Consider the following 25,633-nt stretch of genomic DNA (forward strand, 5'->3'; position numbering starts at 1 on the left):
TTGAACTGGTGTCCCTCTCCCTGGTTAAACCTAACCAGCCTTGAGAATGGTATCCAGATGTCTTATGAGTTGATTGGTCCCACCAACTCAAAGGAAGAAGCCGTCCTTGAAGGAGCTTCTCTGTCAAATGAGTTTGGCAATTCGGACCTGCAGCAGGGCTTCACCGGGCAAACCAACGGTCCAGTGGTTGCAGCAGCCGTCCTTTTCCAGCTCGTTTTCGGTTCTTTCGTTCCAGCGGTCGACTGCCTTCCAGTCCTGGAGACTCCCCTTTTAAACAGTTTTCTACCTTTCACTCCAGCCCTGCTGTCACTCACCCAGCAGGGTGGCTGTCGCTGCCGGACAATCAGCCAGCCAATCACCACAGAGTGCATTTGGGTCTCGTAGGAGAATAAGCACAGGGAATTCGGCACTTCCCTCACTTCCTGCCCACCCCAGACACTCGGGCGCCAGAGACGGTCTTCAGTCCTGAAACCCGCCAGAGGCGAAGCAACAAAGGGACCAAACCTGGTTTGGCACGCAGAGAAACTCTAGAAGGACCTTTCCAAAAAGAAACTGCGAAAAAAGAAGACTGGGACATGTTTATACAGAGGGGGCTCAGATGCCATCTTGAAAAATATTGGCTACTGCGATTTAATGTTACCGCAGCTACGAATAGTTTGCGGTCGGGAAAGAATCATGGTAGTTCATTGTAAAACCACTGCCACCAGCCATTCTGAGAGGAAAGGGTAGCATCTGACTGCTACATAAGTATCTAGACACAGGGATACTAAGAAACCCATCCAGCACCTGTGGGTGTAGGTTGTCTGTGGGCCATCTCAAAAGGGTCTTGTCTGATTCAGAAACTCAGTTTACAGTATTGAAGTATATTTGTGTTACTAGTGTATTGCTTCCCTTCTAAAGAAGGCTTTTTAACTGACTGATCAATTAATAATTTTTATGCAAGAAACCTTGAGGGTAAGAGTTTATTTGAATACCTGTAAATGTGAATTTTTGTGCAACTCCACTACTGCTCAAATTTCCCCTCTTGAGATAAGCCTGGCAGCTCAACACGCTACCAAAACTGTGTAGTACAAGCTTATACCAAAGGTTGGCTTGCCTACACCTGTAGTCATAGTTTCTTGTGTTCCCAGAGGGTACTGCATTCAAACTTTGCTTAACAGTGTAGTACATGCTTATACCAAAAGTTGGGTTAACATTGCATAGAGGACATGGCTGCTGCAGTCTTCCACACGGTACTCCATACAATCTTGCCTAACAGCAATTTTAACAAAGTAGATATAAGGTTAAGTTTCTCACTTGTGAATTGGGTCCCCCCTCTTCCTAAAAGTAAAGCTGTCGGTTTCAATGTACTATTCCTGTTAGGATATAAATGTATGAGTGTCCCCAATTGGATCTCGCTTCCCCTGTCCTGCTGTTACCCTGTCTAGAGTCTGCCTTAGGTTATACTTACCCTTAAGTTGCTGATATTGCTGATAGCTCCTTTTAAAAGTATATAGGTTTTACTTGCCTTGAACATAGCTGTGTGCCATCCTAAAATAGGTTAAAAAGTTATTGTTCAACTCAATCTGTGTTGCACTGATCAGAAAAGCAACTGTAATAGTATATTACGCCAGAGGGTTTTACTCACCTAGAAAAACTTATCCTGAACAATAAGTATAGGTCTTTACTGTTTCTTGAAGGTGTGTTCCACTATTCAGAAAAGTCTATTGGCAAGTTGGTTGTCACTTCATAACTGACCAGAAGTAATCTAAAAAGTAAATTATGGTTTAACTCCACAAGAATAAGTGCGACCTATACTGGATGTGTATGAAGAGGTTTGACTTCCCTTGAATTACTGTTCGGTAGACAGAAGGTTTTATGCTTTGGTAGGTCTACCTTCAAGTATTGTGGTGTCTTTTTATAAATGTGTTCATGACTATGACAAGTACTTAACCCAAGACTTAACTTGGCCTACCTGTATTTAAAAATATAATACTTCTGGTTGTCAGTGTTTCTATTGAATCCTAGGTGTACTACAGGTGCAGTGTACTTTCCTACAGTCCTCGCTCCCTCCTAAAATAAGCCTGGCTGCTCCGTCTACTCTACCATATACTCAGGTGGCACAATCGTATACTAAGAGTGGGGTCTTGTACTGTCAGTTAAATCGTTTTACTAAGCCCTTATAGTTGGACTTCAGAAAAACTGTCCCCAACATCCCTTGACTGGTTCCATTTAAGAGGGGTCCAATAAACCGCAAAACCAAAGTATGCGCAAGAGGTGGGTGAGGCACTCACATCTAGAGTCCGAAAAATATCCCAGAATTCAGCAGTAGTGCTCGGACGATCAGGACAGAGGGAAATATTTCCAAAAGAAAAAACTATGAGAGCTGTGTGGATAGTTATAATTGCATTAATGTGTTCATGTATGCATTCAGTTAATTTAGTTAACTGAATGCATTTAAATGTATGTCTAAAATGTACACTATCAAAGTTATGTTAGGTGTTCTTGTAAAGCGCACGTCCGCCAAAGGCATCTTGGCACTGCAGGAAGGGGAGATCAAGTATACGGCCTTTCTAAAGGCAAGGTGGTTTGCAAGATTCTTCAGATACAGCAGCAGACTGTTCCAAAGTCAGGGGGCGACAACTGTAAAAGCGCGCGCCCCACAGCTAGCGCGCCGAAACGCAGGGACAAGACGACCAGCTGATGCGGAGCGCAGAGACTGTCGGGAGATAGCGGAAAAACTTGGCACACAGGTATTCAGCTCCTTGAGTCTTAAGAGCGTGATGGACCAGACATAGGGTCTTAAAAATAATGCGCTGAGTGACTGGTAGCCAGAGTGAGCGCAAGACCGGTGATATATGGGTGCAACGCTCACCTGGTTCCCACGGGGGCGCTGGTCTAGTCTGGATTGCTGTTGCCTCTTCTAGCGTGATGCGCAGGACCCAGAACATCGATTGGACAGGACCTCCAAATCGTGCTTGCCTGGCCCGTAGGAATATCCTTCTGCAGATGAGAAAGGGGATTAACAGTCTGCAGAATAGTGTGCTAGCTCCCCCCTTTCCCCCTTCCCCCTTCGTTCCTCTCTAACTTCCTCCAAACCCCGGTTTAAGCTCACCTTATGGTTTGGAAGGATGAACTCTCCATCCTGCTTCTGGTGCAGGGGCGCATGTTCGTCCAGTTACTTCACTGGTTTTCAGAATGGCACTGGCAAAATCCACTTGACTTTCCTGAGCGATGCGCTGTAAGTATGAAAGTTCAAAGTTCAAGTGAGGCCCCCTTTATGTTGTCTTTCTAACCTGTGATCTGTCCTTTATTTCAGGTGCAGAATGAAGGCGATGCGTCGAGGGGTTAAACTGCCGAGGTGGTTAGTGATGAGGGCGATCCCTCTAAATGTCCTTATTCCCCAAAAATGTCTCTTGTCCTTTCCCCATAGGGGCCGGGGTACGGTACCTGCCAACGGGGCGGCGCCGACCCGAAATGTGGAAGAAAAGCCAGTAAGTATTATGGCTGGTAATCAGGCTTTCCTTCTGTGTTCCTTTTGCTCACCTTTTGTTTCTTCCTCTCTCCCCTAGGTGCAGAGATGTGGCGTCCGATGCTGACAGCCGCGATGGAGCCGGGAGATGTCTCGAGGACAGGTGAGTGAAGCGTGGCGCTGCAGCGAGCAACGCGATGCTTTTAAATGGAAGTCTTTCTTCAGGGATGCTGGCGAGAAGATTCCGGATGCAGGTAAGAAGTTTGAAATAGTCCTTGGTTTTCACCTTTCTCTTCTCTTCCTTCCTTGCAAGTCTTCCAGGTTCGAGGCGGGCGTGGCTGGAGTCCAGGAGCAGGAGCAGACACGGTGAGCGTTAAGCTGCAGGAAGCAGAACAACGCGAAGCATGAGCTGTCTGGGCGTGGCTTAAATAGCCTCCAAAGAAGTCCCAGGTATGTATCCTTCCCTGGCCACGCCCGAGTGAAAAAAATAGTCCCTATGAAAAAAATAGTCCCTTTCAGGTCTCAGGGAGGCCTGAAGCGTGCAGCATGGTCTGCATCAGGTAAGTGCACAAAACACCTCCCTTTATGAGCCTGGCGCCTACGGCGCCAGGACTGAGTCCAAAGAGCCACTATAAGGGGCCGCTGGGCTTTTACCCGAGGGCATGATGCCTGCTTCCGGGGGTGCTGGGCCTGGCCTGGCGCTCCGGGGGTAGGCATCATGACAATGGGCACCATAGGCAGAACCAGAGGCCACCCGGGCCACCATATTTTGCAGCCATTGTAGTTGCAGGATGAGACCTTTTGGCTGAGAAAGAGAATTACACTAATCCACTCGACAACACAATTGCATCCACAACCGGGGGATGAAAATGGACAGGAATAAGAGGAAGAACCTTTGAGGATACGTAGATGGTAGTGTCCTGCTTTGCAGACAGCAGCAAACTGGGGCTCCATAGCGAGAGTAGCTGAGAATAGAACCTCCAAGTTCCTCACCTTATCGGCCGGAAGGGGACCCAGGGAAGCAGGCCAGAAAGAGGAAACCCAAAGAGAGGGGTTAGGAGGAGATCCCACCACCAGCAGCTCAGTCTTGTCCCCATTCAACTTCAGTCAGTTGCAGTTCATCCATTCTCCGACGGCTGCCAGACATCCCCTCAGACGCGACCTCATCCCGATCGAGATCTAATCGGATCAGGATCCGAGTGTCGTCAGCGTAGGAGTAACATCAGACGCCGAAGGAGCGGATGAGGCATACAAGAGGACAGATATAAATATTGAAGAGAATGGGGGACAAGGCAGAACCTTATGGGAAACCGCAAAGGAGTGAAAATACAGAAGAAAGGAACGGGGAGAGCGAGAGAGTCTGGGTTCTTTCGGGCAGGAATGAGGTAAACCAAGAGTGAACCTGGCCAGAGATTCCAACTTGGGTCAGGCGGTCGAGCAGGATGGAGTGGTCGAGTGTTGAATGCCGCTGACAGATAATAAAATCAGGGCTCCCACTCCTCCTGCATCAACCAGCCTGGCCAGATCATGCAGAACCGAGACAAGGACGCTCTCGGTTCCCCGACCTGGCATAACCCCAAAATGGGCAAGATCGAAAAGCCCAGTAGACTCCATAAAAGAAAGAAGCGGGGAAACCAAATATTCCAGAAGTTTCATAGAGAATGGTAAGAGTGAAAAAGGCTGATTGTTCGATGACACCAAAGGATCAAGTGAAGTTTTTTTTTTTTTTTAGCAGTGGGATCACTGTGGCGGCCTTAAGTTCGGGGGGATATACCCAGTTTGACAAGAGTGGTTCACTGGCGCTGTAATCTCAGCAAGCAGTTCAGAAGAGATGTCTCATGACAGCCAATGAAATGGCATCAAAGGGAGACCCATACTTGATACGGCTGATAGCAGTATGGACATTGGCCTGAGTAAACAGAGGGAAGGTAAACCATCCCTCAGAGGGTGACAGATTAACATAGGAGAGGGACCTGGAGGAAGTTTTACATTCAGCCAAGGGGCTAAGAACTGCCCTTGCAGTTTGCGTGAGGTTGTTGGCAATATTGATGCGTGTTGTCTCAATTTTGGTAATAAATGATACGGCCAAGTAATCACACAGGGCTTGCATGGGCACTACTGCAGGATTGGATCTAGCGGTAGAGGAGAGAGATCTTACCACAGAAAACAAGGATTTTGGCTGACAAATGGAAGACTCAATCTTTTGATCATAGAATACTTTTTGCCGCCAGGATGGCTGCAAAATAGACAGTGGCACAAGATTTAAAGCAGACTTAATATAGGGTCACAAGTCCGAAGACACTTGCATTCGGCTTGTCTCCTGGAGAGGCGCAATGATCTAAGATTATCAGTAAACCATGGTTGAGATGGCAGCCTCTGAGTTTGGATAAGCTGTAGCGGGCTACTAAATCAGCTGCAGAGCAAAAAGCATTAGTAAGCCCTGCTAGAGTAGATTCAGGTACCTTGTGCCCTTTCAGTTTAATAATATAGATACCAATTGCAGAGGAGGGGGATAAAATACAGCGCAGCAGGAGGGATGCTTTTAAAAAGTGAATTTTCCAAATCATTTTTGATCACATTTAACAGATCTAGTAAAGAGAAAGCAAAACACTTGCCTAACTAATGAAGACTAACTATAACTGAAAAAAAGTTACTACGGCTCGATTTAAAATAATGTAAGATATCGGTCTTTGAAATCATGGAAAAGAAACAATACAGAAGCTGTGCTCTTTTGAAATGACTTGTTTGTGGAAGATCTCTTACCTGTAAGGATGTCCCTGCAACCTCTTTGTGAGCTGAAAAAAGAAACAAAGCATTCTAAGCAAAGGATTGGCAAATTGTCAATCGCACCGCCCCCACCAGCATTTCTTGTTTGTTTAGTATTTATTATGCGCACCGGACTAAAGGGTATAAGGGCGCAGAAGATAAGAAAATGTACAGTTTAGAGCAAGGTTACAAGCTCACAGGTTACAAGCGTGTTATACATGTGACAGGTAACAGTAGCAGGCAAGTGGGTAAAAGCAGGCGGGAGCAAGTTCATATATTCATTTAACATTTGTTAACCAGTTGATCACATTTTGCCTAAATTTGGTAAAGGATTGTTCTAGCCGCACTGTGACAGATAATTCGTTCCAGAATTGAGCTGCTTTGACAGGGAAGCTGGCTCCACCTATAGTGGTGAGTTTAAATCGGGGTACTTGGAAGGCGATTGGCGTTTGCTAGTCCCGTTTGTCTCATGGAGTGTGTTCTGGTGAATCTGTCCTTTAAGTATTGTGGGGCTTTATTGCATATTGATGCGTGTGTGAGGGACACAATTTTAAGTCTGATTTTCTCATAGGTGGTAAGCCATTTAGGTTTCCTTCTGGTTTCTGAGAAGTTCTCTCTTAGGAATGGTCAATGCTGCTCGGAGAGCATTGTTTTGTTGTATCTGAACTTTGTTGATGGGGGATTTGGTGGCTCCAATGTACAAGGCGTTAATATAGTCTAGTTTGGAGATGATTAGAGCTCTGGCTAGTGTTAGGCAACTGTGCTGAGAAACATTGTTTTCCTGCTCCGATTAGTTTACATGTGTAAGCTGTTGATTAAGCTAGGGTATTTACCGGTTTGGAAAATGATAAGGTAGAGTCAAGGTATATACCTAGCGTTTTTACTTCCTTGGCTACTTGGATGCAGTTCTCATAGATGGAGGAGGAGTAGTTTATTGATGAGGGATGCGGTACCTGGGATGAGAAGCTGTTTTATCATCGTTCAGGCATAAGCCATGGGTGGCCATCCATGTCTGAATGATGCTGTAGATTCTGTTCACCAGTGCTAGGTCCTTTTCATAGTCCCCTGTGAGTGGGAGGAGGATCTGGGTATCGTCTGCGTAATTGGTGTACGTGATACCCAGATGGTCCCGGGCATCAAACGGGCTCAGTGAAAATGTTATATAGCGCACGAGCCCTGTGGCACGCCGCAGGTGATGGGGTCTCCAGCTGCTGTAGGGGAGAAGACCCTCATGGTACGGTCACTAAGGAATGATTGGATCCACACTATAGCCTCAGTGGAGAAGTGTGCTGCGGTATCTATGTGGTTACACAAGACTCTGATCCACTAAGTCAAATGCAGCAGATAAGTCGAATAGGAGGAGAAGTGCCAGTTTTCCAGAATCTCATAGTTCATCTATTTGGGCTTTAAGATCAATTGAATTTGAATTTAAAGCTGAACTTTTAGGGACACTACGAAGAATATGCCTACCAGTTAGCTCTGAAAACATCAGCAAAAACAGCAGCTTCTGCACATTTGAAGACGGTTCAGACTTTTGGAGACCATGAGAAGCAGACTGGGGTGAACAAGCTTTTTGAGCAAATGGTTAAAATTTTTGCAGTGTATCATTTACCACCTAGAGATTATAAGTTAATTTCAAAATGTTGAAGGACCAACATCCCACCAGCTAAGCTTCAGATGAACAGTTATAGGTTTACATACTACCGCTTACCTCGTGCAGCAGAGGAATGACTGCATAGACAGGTAACCTAGCGACTGTATTTTTTATCATAGTGTCTTTCTTGGTCTGGAACACTTTCTGCAAAATAAAGGAAATTCAATAGTTATAAAAATGAACACCCAAATAAACCCAAAGAGGTAGTATGCATTATGAGAAACTGTAGGTTTCAGTCACTTCTTTCCGTGAGACTAGGAGGTGAGCCTGCTAAGCAATAATCCGGCAGGCAGAACCAATAATACTGTGACAAAGATTGAACCAAGAAAGAAGGCTGTTCAACAAACAGACTAGACTATGATCCTTCGCTGGAGAGGACCAAGCAACCTGTAATAGAAAGGGAAGGACATATTGCTGAGAGAGGAACAAAGCCCTGGAGCGTCAAACTAGGCAAGTTGTCACTGGATAAGGAGAATATGAGAACCTCCGTAGGGAGGAAGACAGAAGGCATCAAGGAAGTCAGAGGCCAAGGAGCAAAGGGAAATAAAACTCCGAGAAGGAGACAAGAGTGCTGGCCTGACACTGGATGTTAGGCAAGATTGTATGCAGTATCCATGTCAGAGACTACACCAGTCTTGTCCTCTTGGTATTAGTAACCCACCGATTGGTATAGATCTGTACTACACAAGTTGGTAGCATGACTGAGCAGGCAGACTTATTTCAAGAGGGGTTAATGGGAGCTGTAGCATCGAAATCCACACATAAAAGTATCAAAATAACACACTGTTTTCTAGTAAAATAATTATTGTATAGTAATAGTTCAAAATAAGCATTCTTTAAAAAGGGCAATGTGCAACAATAAAAACACTCCATAACACGTTCAAAGAATCAAGATAAGCAAGTAGATACTCTTTAGAGATGCTTCATACACACTTCCTACAACCTGAGGTGACTTCAATTGCTAGGACAGTCATGGCATTCATATATTACGTTTGCACTTGGTAAAATTCTGAGGTTGGTAGAAAGGAAAGGCCAAAGGAAGGAAAAAGGTTGACGAGTTCTCAGAGCATGCAAGCCCTTTTAAAATCGGCCAATTAAGTCTAGATAAAACCTTTCCCAGCAATATTAGCTAAAAACCAATGCATCACCTATTAGGGTCAGTTAGAACCAAAGTCAATGGTTAAAGAGTGTTAGGGAGAATTCTCATTTCTGTGCCAATTCCCTTCAACCTTGGAGACCCCCAGCTCTTTTGCTGGACTTTAGGCCTTTTGTTTTTCATCCCGGAGAGAGCGAGACCTTTTTCTCACTCAGGTATTTTTGATCTGATTTGGACTCTGTTTCGTTTGGTTTTGGAGCCTGAAAAACTCCATAGGCATCACCTTTTGTATTGGGGGACACAGCACCTTCAGAGCAGTGTCACAGAGAAGCCCTTTGTATTGCTCATAAAGTTTAAATACCTTCTCTTGGGTAAACTACTGTTCCCAAGAGTATTGTTTGTTTGTTTAGTATTTATTATGCGCACCAGACCCTGGGGTATAAGGGCGCAGAAAGTAAGAATATGTACAGCTTAGAGCATAAGTTACAGGTTACAGTTACAAGTTACAGAAATTACCAGTTACATGTGCAAGTTTACAATACAAGTTTACAATCGTATGGTGCAGATGCTGTGTAGCAAACAGGCGTAAGCATTATCATAGGTATTAAAGTGAAATTGACTTTACTACCTGTTTTTCCTATGTAGGTCCAGTACACCCCATCTTATGTGAAAATACTAGGGGGTTACTTAGTAGCTCTTTTCCCTACTTACCCATGTAACATTTTTTATGTTACCCTCACTACCTTTAATGGCTGGTGGCAGTGGTTTAATTTTTCCTACAACTGCATTTTACCGCAGGCTTAATCCTCAGCTGCAGTAATACACACATGGGTACCCATTTTATTTAAAAAAAGGCCCCTGTCCCTTTTCACCATTTGCTGCTTGCAAGGTCGGTCTTAGGTTTTACTCTGCGTGCCAAACCAGGTTTAACCCTTTGGTTCGTATTGCCTTGGGCAGGCTTCGCTGCTGAAGCCCAGCTCCAGTGAGTCTGGCAGGGCAGGAAGCGCGGGAGGTGCCTGTTAGGCAGAATTGCATGCAGTACCCTCTGGGACCACCACATACAATTAGGACTACAGGTGTAAGCAAAACCAACTGAACAGTTTTTGGTAGCGAGCCGAGCAGCCAGGCTCATCTAAAGAGGGAATGTGAGTAGTAAAAGGATGTTACACAGAGGTCTTACAATCACAGTGGTTCAAGTAGACATGCAAGGTTTCTTGGTAAAACACTTAATTTATTACAATCATTTAGAAAACATTCACTAGAAGGAGGCAACTTATTATACACAATCACACTTCAATACCAAACCAATAAGTTTAGTGTAAATTAGGCTGCCCTGAAATAGGAGCAAAATGGCATTGCAGTTACTTTAAACGGGAGTAATTTTTAATATGTAAATTAATTAATTTTAATTTAACTTTTTTTAAGCACTCACACAGCCTGGGGGCATCGAGGCGCTGTTACAGTTGTTTTTCTTAGTTGTAGAGTTTGTCTTAGTTGCATATTTATAACGCGCTTAAATACCCAGAGGTTTCTAAGCGCGGAGCCGGGGATCGAACCTGTTTTTGCTTTGTGTCGTCTTGCTGTCAAGGCGAGCACGTTGCCGCGGAGTATCCTTCCGGCACAAAAAGGCACAAGTTAATAGAATAGATCACAAATACTTTCTCAGGCAGTGCAAATGGTTTCAGTTCACTAGAGGACTCAATTCAGTTCAATAGGCCTAAGCCAAAGTCAATGGGCGGGTGTCTTGGATAGGAAAGAGCAGTTCTTGTAGTAAACGGTAAAGTCTTTGCCAAAGTTCTTAGAAGTAGTTTGTACAAAAAAGAATGATATGTTGGGTCATAAGCTGATTAGGCCTGCAAGTTGGGAAAGTTTCACAAACTTACACCGCAAGAGGTAAGTTCTCTCAATCGGGTTGGCACAGAACCTTAATATGAAAAGATGCAGCTGAAGACGTTGGTTCCTGGCAGTTCCTGCAGATCTCACAGTTCTCAAGCCTCAGTCATGGGGACAAGAGGGAGGACGTCGGGGACTTCTGCTCTGCACGGTGACTGGTCAAACAAGCTGGCAAAATGGAAGATCTTTGGTTCGAGTAGCTGTCGTCAAGCACACAAGCTGGTGTCGTCCTCCCCTGGTTAAACCTAACCAGCTCCGAGAATGGTATCCAGGTGGCTTACGAGTCGATTGGTCCCACCAACTCAAAGGAAGAAGTCGTCCTTGAAGGGGCTTCTCTGTCGAGATCAAGTTGGCGATTGGCACCTGCAGCAGGGCTTCACCAGGCAAACCAACGGCCCAGGAGTTGCAGCAGCCGTCCAATTCCAGCTAGTCTTCGGTTCCCCTGCCGGGTGAGTGGCAGCTAGGCTGGAATGAAAGGGAGAAAAAGGTTTAAAAGGTGAGTCTCCTGGACTGAAAGGCAGAGTCGACCACTGGACCGAAAGAACCGAAGAAGAGGACGGCTGCTGCAACTACTGGACCATTGGTTTGCCCGGGCCAAGTGCTAGTAGCAGTTTGGCTGCAGCGTTTTCTGCTCTTTGTAGTTTAGTCAGTTGGTAAGCGTGGACTCCGTGGTAGAGGGGGTTAGAATAGTCCAGTCTTGACATAACAATTGATTGGACCGCAGAGAGTCTGTTGGGAAAGGAGAGGTATGGAAAAATCTGCCTAAGAGTTTTAAGGTGGTAGTGGCAGGACTTGGAGAAGTCGTTGACTTGGAGAGAGGGTTAGGTCTGAGTCTAGGGTGCATCCAAGGTTTTTTACTGAATTTGAGGGTGTCGGTGAATTGCCCATGGCAGATGGCCAGGGTAGCGGGTGCGGTAGAAGTTCGGTGTTGCCACATACCATGATTTCAGTTTTGATGGGGTTTAGCAAGAGGTGGTTTGTGGTCATATCTATGTCGAGGAGGCAGGAAGCGAGGTCGGGTTGGCAGTTGGGTTTTGAATTCAGGAGTTTTAGGATTAGTTGTGTGTCATCAGCATAGTTATAGCACAGGATATTGTGCAAGTGGATTATTCGTGGGAGGGTGGATATATAGAGGTTAAACAGGAGGGCTGATAGGCATGCTCCTTGTGGAACGCCAGTGTTGACTGGTCGGGCGTGGGAAGCATAGGTGGAGAGTAGGGTTATTTGGTTCCTATTGTCGAGGAAGGATGCTATCCATTTGAGAGCGTTTCCACGGATTCCCAGGGAGTAGAGGCGGTCAAGGAGGACTGAGTGGTTGATTGTGTCGAAGATGGCGGATAGGTCAAGAAGGATTAGTGCGGCGCATCCCGCAGAATCAGCAGTGTTTTTAAGGTCATCCCAGATTGAGGTTAGGGTGGTTTTGGTTCTTTGTCAGGCTCTGAAACCTGATTGAGCGGGGTCTAGGAGATTGTTGGCTTCGACAAAGGCATTTAGTTGGGAGTAGGCGGTTCGGTCAATGAGTTTGGCGAGGAACCTGGTGTTTGAGATGGAGCGAGGGAAATATATATTTTTTTTTTTTTTTAGAAGAGGCTTGACATGAGCAGTTTTGAACACGTCTGGAAAAATTCCTGAGGAGAAGGAGTCAGTTATGATGGTTCTTGCGTGTTCTCCTGCACAGTAAATGCAAACATTTGAGGGTTGTGGCTGGGCAGGGGTGGAGCGGGGACGGTCAGAGAAGTTTGAGAAATTGGTCAGTTGATATTGGAGTGAAGGAGTCAAAAGTCGGTTGGGTGGCGGTCGCAGGCAGTGTGATGGCAGGTAGGATGGGTGGATTGCGTGGTGGGTGTAAGAGCTAGTTTTTTGGTTAGAGTGTTTGTTCTTTTGAGAGCTGTTGTGTAAAAGTGTAGAGAGAGAGTCGCACAGTGATTGTGAGGGGGTGGGAAGGGTGGTGGTACATGATGGTTTGGTAAATTCAGCGATTTTGTGAAGTTCTTTGCTGGGGTTTTTACAGTTTAGGATTCGGGAGTTGTAATGGGCTTTTTTAGCTTTCCGGATTTCGGCCTTGTAGTGGCGATGGCGCCGGGCCAAGGAGGATCTGATCAGGGCGGTTTTGTCTTTCTGCCATTTGCGTTCTAAGCTGTTTAGTGGTCTTCAGTTCAGGTGTGAACCATCTAGAAAAAAGGCCATGGCGAGCTGATGGTTTACAAGAGGGGGTGAGCGGGATTAGTGAGGTGTTAAACCATGAGTCAAAGGCGTCAGAGGTTAGGAGTTCATTGGGAAGGTGGGTAGGGGAGGAGACTGAAGGAGTGCATCTGCTAGGTCGGGAAGGATTTTTAGTTTCTTTCCAGCATTTGCGTAGATTCGGAGGTTCTGGGAGTGGGTTGGGTGAGCGAATGGCGAAGGAAACCATGAAGTGATCGGACCAGATGATTGGGGGGCAGAGGGGGGTAGATGTATTAGGTTGCGGGAGCTGAAGATGGCATCAAGTGTGTCCTTTATACTGAGTCGGCCCGTTTATGTGGGTATGTGGGTAATCGTGTCTAGGCCGTCAACCAGAGAGTGGGTCATAGGGTTGGTGGGGATGTCAAGCCATATGTTGAAGTCTCCTAGAATGGTGAGGGTGGGATGGTTTAGTTGGTGGGTGTCAATAGTCTTGCAGAGGTGAAGGTGGGAGGGATAGTTTTACAAGGAGTGATTAGCAGGAGGGAATGGATGGCTGGTTGTCGATGATTGAGGCGTAGAAGTGAGACTTGAAGGCGATTGCTATTCCTCCTCCTCTAGAGGGACGGTTCAGTGGGATGAGGGAGTAGTCTGGGGGGAAGGCTTCATTGGCGATCGGGACGAAGTCGTCCGAGAACCAGGTTTACGTGATAAAGACCAGGTCCGGTTTGTCAGAAGCGAGGAGGTCGAAGATGCTGCGTCTGTTTTTTGCTACAGATCGGGCATTAAGGATGCTTGGTGGGAAGAGTAGATGGGCAGTTGAGTTGGTGGGTTTAGGGGGTGAGGGGTTGGACTGGTTGATTGGATTTGGATCGGAGGGTTTGAAGGTGGGTTGTGGGGGGTTAGGAGTTTCAGATGTGGTCGGTGAGAATTCGAAGGAGAGGGGTTTCAGGAAGGGTGAGGCGGGGGGAAGGTGGTGGTGATCGAGATTGGGAGGATGAGGAGGTGGGTCGAAACATGAGTTGTGATGAGTACTGAGAGGTTGAGGGAGACAGAGTAAGTTTTCTCTTCAGTGTTTTCGTTGCGGTTGGTGTGTGAGAGGGTGGGGGGGGTTGGAGGGGGGAAAGGGAAGCGGCAACTGTTCTTGCCAGAGCAAGGCGTGTAACTTTTAGGGAGGGGAAGGAGTGGGGTCGGGGGGGTGATAGTGGGAGTTGAGGGGGGTGGAGGGTAGCGGGGCTTCGTGTGTGTGTGTGTGGGAGGCTAGGCTGGCCGTTAGACGGGGGAGTGCGGGGAGCGGGTGTGATAGTAGGCGGGAGGGAGGAGGGAATGGGAGGAGCAGTGGTCTAGGATGGTCGGCTTGCCATCATGCCCCTCTGGCTTGGTGTTTGGATAGGGGATGTGGTGGAGGGTAGGATGGTTTGGGGAGGTAGGTCGTGCAGAAAGGGAGGCTGGCGCAAGGGGGCCATTTTCGGCAGACTTTGGTGGGTTGTGTGGCCTCATGGTTTGGGTTAGTTTGAGCTGTGTTCTAGTTGGCATTGGATGATTTCATTTGCACCTTCCCACTTCAACTATACCATCAGATGTTAGTTGTACACACTTTATGATTAACTGTACTACCACTATACCACAGCGATAATTCGCAATTTCTAAGTTCAACTAAACCACAGGGTGATATTATTCATATCTAAGTTCAACTATACCATGGGGTGAGATTAATCAGCTTCTAAATTAAACGATACCATCGGGTCAGATTATTCAGAGATTCCCAATTCAACTATAACACAGGGTGAGATTATTCACAGTTTCTAAATTCAACTATATCACAGGGTTATATTATTCACAGTTTCTAGGTACAACTATTCCACAGGGTGAGATTATTCACTGTTTCTAAGTAAAACTATATCACAGTTTCTATTTAAACTTTCAGAGTGCAACTAGACCACAGATATGCTAATAGGCCGACTTACTAAATGCAACTAAACCACAGATATGCTATTAGGCAGACTTTCTAAATGGAACTAAACCACGGATATGCCGTTAGGCAGATTTTCTGAGTGCAACTAAACCACTGATGTGCTATTGGGTGGAGTTTCTGAATTCTACTAGGCGACAGTTATGTATTAGGTGGACTTTCAAAATGCAACAAAAAAATTCAGATGGAAACTTGCCGATTCACAAATCATGCTCGTTCCAGTGGTACAATCTTTAGGCATCCAGTTCAATACCTCTATTAGAGAATTTGAATGGATGACGGACCTGAAACAACGAATGGTAACATTTTCGCTTCAAGGGGCAAATTTACACTGAAACCAGTTGTAATTTTCTACACTCAAAGTGATTCCATCAATCGCATTTGGTGCTGAGGCTGGCTGAAAGTCATAAATTGTGGTCGTCTCTTGAGGGGCTATTTTGGAGATGCATTCTAAAACTGCCCACAAGTGTTTCAATGATCTCGATAAAGCATGAGCTTGGGATTGAATCCATGTATAACATAGTTGTATGGAAATCTTTGGCTGTGCTACGGAAGATGTCTCTGGAAGATCAGGCTCCCGCATACGAAATCCTAACATCTGTCACATCAAGCCAATATCATGGTATCTTGTTGGTATGGGCAACCAGATCAAAATTGATACTCAACTATACAGATATAAATTGGGAAACACTCCTATCAACCCCACAAATTGCCACAAAAAAAACAGACAGTGGAACTGGATGCAAAATTCAGATAAAATGAATCTGTTGAAATCCTCAATTGATTTGGGACTTGCAGCAAATAGCTTAGACCAGCTACCTAAATATCTTCAAAAATTTCCATCAAGAAAACATTGTAACCAATTCCTAAGATTTTGGTTGAATGTATACAAAACAAAGAGATCTTATGGTTTAGACATGATACAAACAAACATTACCGACAATCTTTGCAGGTTTTGTGGAAAGTCAATTGAATCATTGAAACACCCGATTACGGAATGTCAAAAATGAACGCATTCTAGATCTCGTTATCTTGGGAAATGTGCTCCTGCAGATGGCGATACCGCTAAATGGTGGTTCTGGGTACTGTCTGGCATCAAGGTGCTACTGACATGTGCAGTGTGTGATTTTCTAGAGAATAATTTGGACAATAGCTCCGCTCCACTCAATGTTATCTGTTGACTGATAATCTAATTAATTTATTACATCAATTCAATCTGTTGACCTTTTTTGTGATCTGTATAGAGTTCACGAATCAGAATTTTGATTGTAATTGAAGTTTGAATACAAACTAATTGTTACAAATAAAAAAAAAATTTAAAAAATGCAACTACACCACAGATATGGTATTAGGCAGACTTTCTAAATGCAAACTAGACCACAGATATGCTTTTAGGCAGACTTTCTAAATGCAACTACACCACAGATCTGCTATTAGGCAGACTTTCTAAATGCAACTACACCACAGATATGCAAATTAGACCACAGATATGCTATTAGGTGGACATTCTAAATGCTATTACGCCACAGATATGCTATTAGGCAGACATTCTAAATGCAAACTAGACCACAGATATGCTATTAGATGGACTTTCTAAATGCATCTACACCACAGATATGCGATTAGGTGGACTTTCTAAATGCATCTACACAACAGATATGCTATTAGCTGGACTTTTTAAATGCAACTACACCATAGCTATGCCATTAGGCAAAGGCCTACTTCCTAAGGCCCCCGTCTGCTCCCTGTCCTGGCGCTCTCAGGTGAGACCCTGTACCTTGCTGTCCCTGCCTGTTTGCATATGACTACGTGTCTGAACCTTGTACCCAGCTTCCCCCCTGTGCTCACTTGTACTTACTGCATATGTGTCGCAGCCGCCCTGCAATATGGGGTTAGGATCCACTAATGTACCCACTTGAACTCTTTTGCACTTTTGCCTGTGATGGAATTACCTTCTGTACTGCTCTCTATGATGGAATTACTTTTGGCGCATTCTGTCCTGTAACAATAAGCACTAACCAATTTCTTAAGCGCCTAGATACCTCTGGGTTTGGTGCGTTATATGAATTAAAAAGAAAAATACAGAAAGTAGATGCCCATGGAGTTTGTCAGACTTCAAAAACAAAGGAACCACATAACCCAAATCAGATCAAAATACATGCGAATGAGAAAAAGGTCATACTCCAGGGTTAAAATTTAAAAAAGTCAAAGTCCAGTAAAAGTGCTCAAGGGAATTAGCACAAAATGAAAATTCTCACAAACAGAACATTTTCAATTAATGCAATGGGGTCGCTTTGCCCCGAGTAGTGTGCGCTCTGGATGTGAAGAAAGATCTCTGACACGAGTCTAACAGTGTGATGCAGTTTACGATCCACTTTGAGATAGCAGATTTAGAGACAGGGTGCCCTTCTCTACCAGCTGCCACTGAAACGAAGAACTGGTTTATTTTTCTTAATGGCTTGGTCTTTTCCAGTTAAAAGATTACCGCTCTCCTTGCATCTAGTGCGTGGAGGCTTCTTTCTACCACGTTAGTGGGGTGCTGTCACGATCCCTACCCCCAGACATCGGGAGCAGACCAGTCTGCCCAGAGTATTAGCACCCATGGGGACCTGTAAGGCCCCAAGGGATTGTTTAAGGGCTTCTTGAACACAGTCCTGGCGCTGTTGGCGCCAGGCTCATACTGCCTCATTCAGGCAAACCAGGTCATCTTTTGGAGAAAAGATGTACAGGCCACTTTGAAGCCTTTTTGAAGGGATTACTTTATTCAAGGGACTATTTCTTTGGGTGTGGTACTGGGACTACTTTAACTGGGGACTACTTTTGAGTGTCTATTTAAACCACGCCCGGAGAACAGAACACGCTTCACGTTATTCTGCACTCCTGCAGCGTAACGCGCACCGTGCCTGCACCTCCAGTATCCAGTCCTCAGCCACGCCTGTCTTGTTCTTCGCGATCCGAACCTGCAAAGGGGAAAAATAAAGCAGATTAGAACAGGACCCTTCCATTTGTCATCGCAAGCATCCGGGAGTCGCCGCACCTGCAAGAAAAGGAATACCAGTTACCGTGCTATACAGCCAGCATCAGCGCCACGGGATACTCACTGATGCTCATTTCATCCATGCGATCCAGCGAGGCACTCTGACGGGATCGCCGTCCGGAACATCCGCAAAAAGATAAGAAAAGTTAATAGGTGAGCTGCGCCTCACTAAAAGACATTTAGACCTCGCATCACCAGATACTTACCGAGGTAATACTCACTCGAGGTCCGGCGAGTTTCAACCATACATTCTTCGCTCCAAGGGAATGCTGCACCTGCAGAATAAAGAGAGGACGATTGATTAATCACATTAATGAACAACATCGCATACTAAGACTGTTTATTGCACATACCGAATCTTACCTTGGCGATACCTTGTTTCTCTCGAAGAAGAGACACCTGTCTTGGGCAATCTACAAGAGGAAGAAACATAGAAAAGGCACAAGAGTGGACAATAAAACAACTTGAACTCTAAAGTATTACATGCTACCTTGGACTAGCATAAGACTTACCTTTGAGTCATTGTTGTCCGGAACTCTACCATAAGATTACGGGATCAGTGAAGTTAACTGGATCTCCAAGTTCAACGCACCCCTGCATTCCGACGCAGGATGGATAGCCCATCCTTCTTAACAATAAGGTGAGAAATATGGGGGAACACCAGATGGTTATGGAAGCAGAAGTCAAAACCTCCTTTCAGCGGTCAACTAATTTGCCATTTTTGGGGGGGCGTGGCTACAGAGCCATGTGAGAGGACGTGTCTGTGGAGGAGCTCCTGATGATCCTCTATGCCGCGGACGAAAACGGGCAAGAAATGCGGCGCACGGCGCTAGAAAAGTAGGAGCAGTCGTGTGAAGTTCCACCGCATACACGCGGTAGATAAAGGCAAAAACATCAGCCCGCTTCTCGCCGGATTGGGATTTAAAATGGCGGCCCATCGGAACAAAGAAACGGGTAGGCGCCGCGGAGGCTTGGCGTCCGATCGGCGCTGATGTGGATGCCGACACCGTGGGCTGTGTGAGGCCAATCGTACATGAGATAGGCGCAGACGGGCGGAGATACTGCTGACCGGCATCTGTTGGGTGGATGCGAGATTGAATAATAGCAATCGGCAACCGTGAAGTGCCCCCCCATGCGGAGACGGCTTGAGGCGAGTGCGGGACGCGGACATGCTGATCCGCCGGCGCTGCGGATGAAGAGTGCGAAGATGATCGCACATGCTGGCAAAGATACATTGTTGCAGGCGCCGGCGGGATTCGGCAGTAACACGCGTTCCGCGATTAGACCCACGCGAGGTTGCAACGTTGTTGCCTCGAACTAACTTGCTCGAGCGGAGAGAAGTTAAGCTCCAGGAGTCCCGGAAAACATCGCGGAGGCGTGCGCGCCCGCACTACGCTGGGAATTACTTTATGGTAAAGGCAGGGGAGATGCCCTTTGTGCCATCTGTCTGACTCCATCGGAGTGGGAGCCCCATAACGGAGCCCACCTACAACACGTCGGGCGGTGGTCTGTTGGCCTGCTGATAATAAGGAAGAGCAGAGGAGCCCGCAGGACAGGCCACGTAAATGCTGCAGCATAGGGGGCCGCACCACCCCCCCGAGATACACCGCCTGAGGGGGTTGCGGCAAGGTAATACCGCATAACATTGGCTCCAATCACGAGAAATGACCTGCACAGCAGACACTGGAAGTCACTCGCCCCGAGAAGGGTGAGAGAAGGTAGCGAAAGCTGGGACCTGCGAAGTCTATAGCGAGGGGCAGAAAATAGCCGAGCTCCGTGCAGGCAATAGGCCGCAGGCGGAGACACGCTTAGGCACATCACCAAGAAACAGTGTCGGCGGGGGAGTGGCGCACTATCCGCTTGGGTCACACAGAGCGGATCACCCCCGGAATTTCAAGCTTGAACGATAGACTGTTGCTAACGGAAGAAATGGCCAGCAAGACCCCGAGAGCGAAAGCTAAGCAGCCTACGCTAGATGAATACACCAGAACGCCGACTGGCCCAGAAGGAGCCAAGAGCAAGGATAAGACCCCAGTAGGTGGAATGACCGCCGTGAGCACAAATCAGGAGGTCCTGGAAGCAATTGCGGACTTGAAGGCGGCCTGGGAGTCCTAGCTTCAACTGGCTGTGTCGGAATTGAAAACCGCGATGGAGCGGCAAGTTGGGGCAGTACAGAAAGATGTGAACCTCCTCAGGCAAGATGTCAGGACTCTTGCGGAGCGCACGGAGACCCTGGAAAAGGAAATGGGCCCAACCGCTGCAGACTGCTGCACACAAAAGGGAGCTACATGCCGTGGTGCAACGATTGGGCAATCTGGAGAGCAGAGCTGATGAGGCAGAAGGGCGCGCTCGGAGAAATAACATTCGTATCGTCGGACTGCCGGAAGGAGCCGAGGGCCACAATCCGACGGAGTATGTGGAAAATATGCTGCTGCAGGAAATCACCGGGGGGAACCTATCACAGGGATTCGCTGTGGAAAGGGCGCACAGGGCTTTGACCAGGAAGCCACCTCCGGGTAGCCCGCCCAGGCCATTGATTGCCAAGATTCTGAATTATCGAGATCGCGAACGAATCCTTGAACACTTCCGTAAGAGGGGAAACAATACAACGGGGTGCGGCGAATATAACTGCTTATCCGGATTACACCCTGCGGGTGCAGCGAAGTCGCATGAACTTCGGATCGGTTAAGAGGAGATTGCGGGAGGCGGGCTACAGATATATGCTGCTCTACCCGGCTAATTTAAAGGTGTTCCACGGAAGCAGGATGCTGTTCTTTGAAACTCCAGAAGACGCCATGGGGCGGCTAGACATGCAGAGCTGCCCCCAGGAGCCGGATATTCAAAAGCAAGATGCAGTTTGACGGAATGAGCAGAGGGATGGAGCTAGCTGGATTGAGATCTGTGGGACTTGATTATAGTCATTGATGTGGCTAGGCGGCTGGCACACTTCGGCTGGTAGAAAGCATGAGCCGTGCGCATGAAGAATGCTATGTAAGGTAGGAGTCTCCCGAGACTGATCTCTCTACCCCCATTTAGAGGTTAGTTAGGTCACTGTTAGTGAGGTGACGCCCTGCTGGGTTCTCAATTGGGTAGTCAAGGGAGAGCCAAACGCGGGAATGCCCGAGATCCAGGGATGGAGCTGGGCAGTTAGTTGGGTTGGGGTGTTTAAAATATATATATGAGCCTGGTGGGCGTTCTATTACAGGGTGTTTGGTGTGAGGGGGAGGGCCGGGGGGGAGGGGAAGGGGAGCAATTGACAGACCATGGGTGATCTCAAAATATTAACTTGGAATATTAGAGGGCTCAACAGTTACCTGAAGCGCAATAAGGTTATGTTGTACTTGAGGCGACAGAAGATAGACATCGCCTTGTTGCAGGAGACACATCTGACGAAGGAGAGGTTGGAAGTGGTGAAGACGAAATGGAAAGGAATAGCGGTGGGCTCATCGTATTCTGCCTATGCAAGGGGAGTGCTTGTCTGGATAGCGCCGCATGTCCCATTTAAGATGATTGAAGAAACTGTAGATGCAGAAGGGAGGTTAGTCATAATCAAAGGGCTGTTAGAAAACAGAGAAGTATGTATAGTGAATACTTATGCCCCAAACCAAAATACGGCGGCATACTTTAAGACGTTGTGTACTAAGCTGAGTGCGGGGGTGGGGACTGCGGTGGTGTGGGGAGGGGACTTCAATTGTGTCTTGAATCCAAAAATGGATAGGTCGGACGGGGGGGCGGCTAGGCTCAGCCCAGCGGCCAAGGTGTTGCAAGGATTGCTAACAGACTTTGGCTTGGCTGATGTGTGGAGAGTGAAACACCCCGAGGGGAGACAGTATTCGCACTACTCGGCTCCGCATCAGCTATACACGAGACTTGATTATATCTTTGCCACCCCGGACGTGGTTACTGAGAGTACCCACGAAGAATATAAAGCTAGGGTTCTCTCGGATCACTCGCCCCTGGTCCTCGGGTGGCAGTATTGCCCCCCCAGGGCGCGAATACCAACATGGCGCCTCCGTGCGGAGGCGCTCAAAGACTCGGTTTTCAGGGAGGATCTGAGAGAGGAGATCATTGCTTATTTTGAAATGAACACTGGCAGCGTGCAGTCAGCGGGCACTTTATGGGAGGCCTTCAAAGTGGTGATGCGAGGGGTTGCCATTGCTAAGTCAAAGGGGTTGCTAGGTGGGGTCATGGCTGAACTACAAGAGGCAGAGATTGAACTAGAGAAGAAGCTGGAGGGAGAGGAGGCAGACACCAAGGAAACATTTAGACTACAGCGGAAGTGTGCGGAATGCTGGGACAGGCTCTAATTTAAACTACAAAAAATACATAGAAAGGCAACATTCGGGAGGAGATAAAACGGGCCGGCTCCTGGCGTGGCTATATAAGAGCGAAGCCCCCAGATCCCCGATTCGGACTGTAACCGATGAGGAGGGTGAGACGGTGGATACTCAAGAGGGAGTAAACGGGGCATTTGCGAAATATTATACTGCCTTATATGTGGATGATGGGGAGAGCAACTAAAATGAGATTGAGGAAGTATTGGAGGACATAGGCCTGCCCAAGGTGAGTGACGAGGAAAGGGAGGAACTTGATGCACCAATCACTCTCGAGGAACTGAAAGAGACGGTGAGGCAGTTACCTACTTGTAAAGCCCCGGGGTTCCCTAGCGAATTCTATAAAATGTATCAGGAAGAGGTGCTTCCACCCATGCTAGACATGGGTAACGAGGCGTTTGAAGTGGGACGGCTGCCGGAGTCGCTTAGGGAGGCGATTATTATACACTAACATAACTACTGTCCTACAGACGTACTATGCACATAATTATATACTCTCTATCTTCCTACTGCATATTTCCTGTACATATTATGTTATATGTTTATTTTATGCACAATGTATATTCTCCCTACTGTTCTGCATTATGTAATTTCTACGATGTATAACCACCACTTGTAAGCATGCGTAACCTGTAAAGTTTAAAGTATCCTTGAAAAACGCGCCCGGTTACCCTCGGGTTTGGTGCGCGCTATAAATAATAAACAAACAAACAAACAAACCGCTCCCCAAACCCAATAAACCAGGACATAGCTTTATCTCTTATAGGCCTCTGTCGATGTTAAATCAGGACAGTAAGATCCTTACGGCGGTTTTGGCTAATAGAATGCGTAGAGTGATTGGGAAGTTGATTCACCCTGACCAAACGGGCTATGTCCCGAGCAGAAACATCACTCACAACCATAGACGACTCCACCGAGTGGTCGAATGGGGGTGTGGACAAGATAGCGAAATGGCGATTGTGACGCTGGACGCGGTCAAGGCGTTCGATTCCGTTAAGTGGCCGTGGCTGCTGGCGGCCCTGCGGGGGTATGGCATGGGGCCGGGTTACATTAAATGGGCTAGAATGCTATATAGCGAACCGCTAGCTAGGGTCCGTACGGGGGCAGTGGTGTCTGAGAGATGGCAGCTAGGCAAAGGCACTAGACAGGGATGCCCGTGGTCCCCGATGTTATACATCCTGGCCCTGGAGCCCCTAGCGATATACCTCAGGCAACAATATGAGCCGATTGGCATTGAGATAGGAAAGGAAAGGCATCTCATCTCCTTGTACGCGGATGATCTGTGGTTATATTTAATGTATCCGGAAGAGAATCTTCAGTATGTTTTGGCGGTGGAGCGGTACGCCAGACTGTCCGGTATAGCAGTGAACCCCCAAAAATCTAGCCTATTCCCACTGGGGAGGTACGTGGGAAAGCCTGTGGAGAGGCTACCTGTGTTGCAGATCGCGTGGGTGGTGGGTTCCTTCCGCTATTTGGGGATAGATGCATATCACTCCGTTGAGGAGGAACACAGGCGCAACACTGAAATTGCTATAGGAAAAATTGGGAAGTGTATTAGGTTTTGGGAAAGGTTGCCCCTTACGATGATGGGCAGGGGGGCTATGCTTAAAATGGTGGTCCTGCCCCGACTTTTACATTATTTCAACAATATCCCTTATATGATCCCTAGGAAGTTTTTTGCTAAACTACACAGCCTGTGCAGGGACTTTTTGTGGCATGGCACCCGACACAGAGTTGCATTATGGAAACTGCAGAACTTTTATGAGAAAGGCGGTATTAAACTGCCCAACTTCAAGGCTTATGTAGCGGCACAACTGCAGTACGTAGCTAGGTGGCTCTCTGATGAGGAGACCCCGGAACACAGATTGCTCGCGAGAGATTGTGCTCCTTTTTACTTGCGGGAAATAATTTGGGTGGCTAGCTCTGAGGTGAGGGGGCGCCCTAGGATGCTGTGGTTGGGATGGAGCATGTGGCGCCGAGCCTGCCGAATGATGGGGGACCCTTTCCCTTGTGTCCCGCAGGTGCCGCTGGTCGCACTGACGAAGGGAGATGGGCAATTGAGGGTAATCATTAGGACTTATTGGGAGTCGGTGGGACTAGTCACCTTGGGAGACATCTGGCAGGAAGGGGCTATCATGGAGTTGGGGGAGCTTGGGATGATGTTGGGACTGCACAGTGGTCAGTATGTAACTTACCACAGGATAGTACAGGAGATCCTGAGTAGGTGGCCCGAAGCCAGGTTGGCGGAGGAACCAAACACCACCATTGAGGTGATATACGACACTTCAGAGGGGGGACATGAAGTGTCCAGGTTGTACGAGATGCTGATGATTGGTATCGGGAAGGACCTGGGACACTTGAGAACAGAATGGGAAACCGAGATGGGAGCCCCGATGGAGGATGGGATGTGGAAACGGGCTATGGGATATCATAAGAAGGTGTCGTGAAATGCCAGGTTTAAGCAACTACAGCTGTACATGACGCACAGGGCCTACATGACCCCTCGGAGAATATCAAGGTTTAGAAAGGTTGGGCGCCAGGCTTGCCCTAAGTGCGACGAGGAGGATGTAGACATGATACATATGTTCTGGGCATGCCCGGTAATTGAAGCCTATTGGGGGGAAGTGGCTCTGAAGTTAGCGGAAAAAGGGATCACACTAGCAATAGACTCGGCCTGGGCCTGCCTGTTGGGGGGGTATCCCAGAACGCGGAAGCACAGACATATTGAAAAATTAAAAGACCTAGCATACGTGCTTGCGAAGGTCAGGATCGCCATGGGGTGGAAGAAGTGTCACGGGCCGCGAGTGGAGGTCTGGTGGAAAGACCTGCAAAAATGGGCGGAGGCAGAAACAATTGTGTGGCAAGAAGCCAGTGGCGCTGGGGGTGAAGAGGAAACGGGTTCTCTAATGGCATGGAAACTGCTGATAGCCGAAATGTTTGGAGCGGCAGTGGCCCCAGCAGGATCTGAAAGCAGTGAAACCCTGACACATGAAACATATCGAGAGCAAGGAATAAACAGGCTCATATGGGGTGAGGCGGGGGGGAGTGCAGTGTTTATGTTGTTTCTGGTTTTATGCTTATTTGCTGTTTAATGTATTGTTTGATCAAAAATAATAAAATTAAAAAAAAAAAAAAAAAAACTAATTTGCCATTTTTACCACTCTAGGGAAATCCTCCTACGTGCCAGACAGACAAAACTCAGTGGGCAAGCGCAATCACTCATCACTACACTACAAGTCGCATTGGTGGAGACCGCTGCAGTCCAGCTTC

General features: G+C 47.1%; 1 protein-coding gene across 1 annotated transcript in view; it reads right to left on the bottom strand.

Annotated features, from left to right (window-relative positions):
• Positions 1–25,633, bottom strand: part of WDR43 (WD repeat domain 43) — a 489,892-nt gene that overhangs the window by 145,745 nt on the left and 318,514 nt on the right. Inside the window, exons 12-13 of the mRNA XM_069608719.1 lie at positions 7,929–8,015; positions 6,215–6,246 (exon numbers count right to left, since the gene is read on the bottom strand). Coding sequence (XP_069464820.1) covers positions 6,215–6,246; positions 7,929–8,015 — 119 coding nt within the window. The remainder of the gene's footprint in view (positions 1–6,214; positions 6,247–7,928; positions 8,016–25,633) is intronic.

This window comes from Ambystoma mexicanum, chromosome 4q, assembly GCF_040938575.1.
Source record: "Ambystoma mexicanum isolate Mex_15411 chromosome 4q, UKY_AmexF1_1, whole genome shotgun sequence".
Taxonomy (NCBI): domain Eukaryota; kingdom Metazoa; phylum Chordata; class Amphibia; order Caudata; family Ambystomatidae; genus Ambystoma; species Ambystoma mexicanum.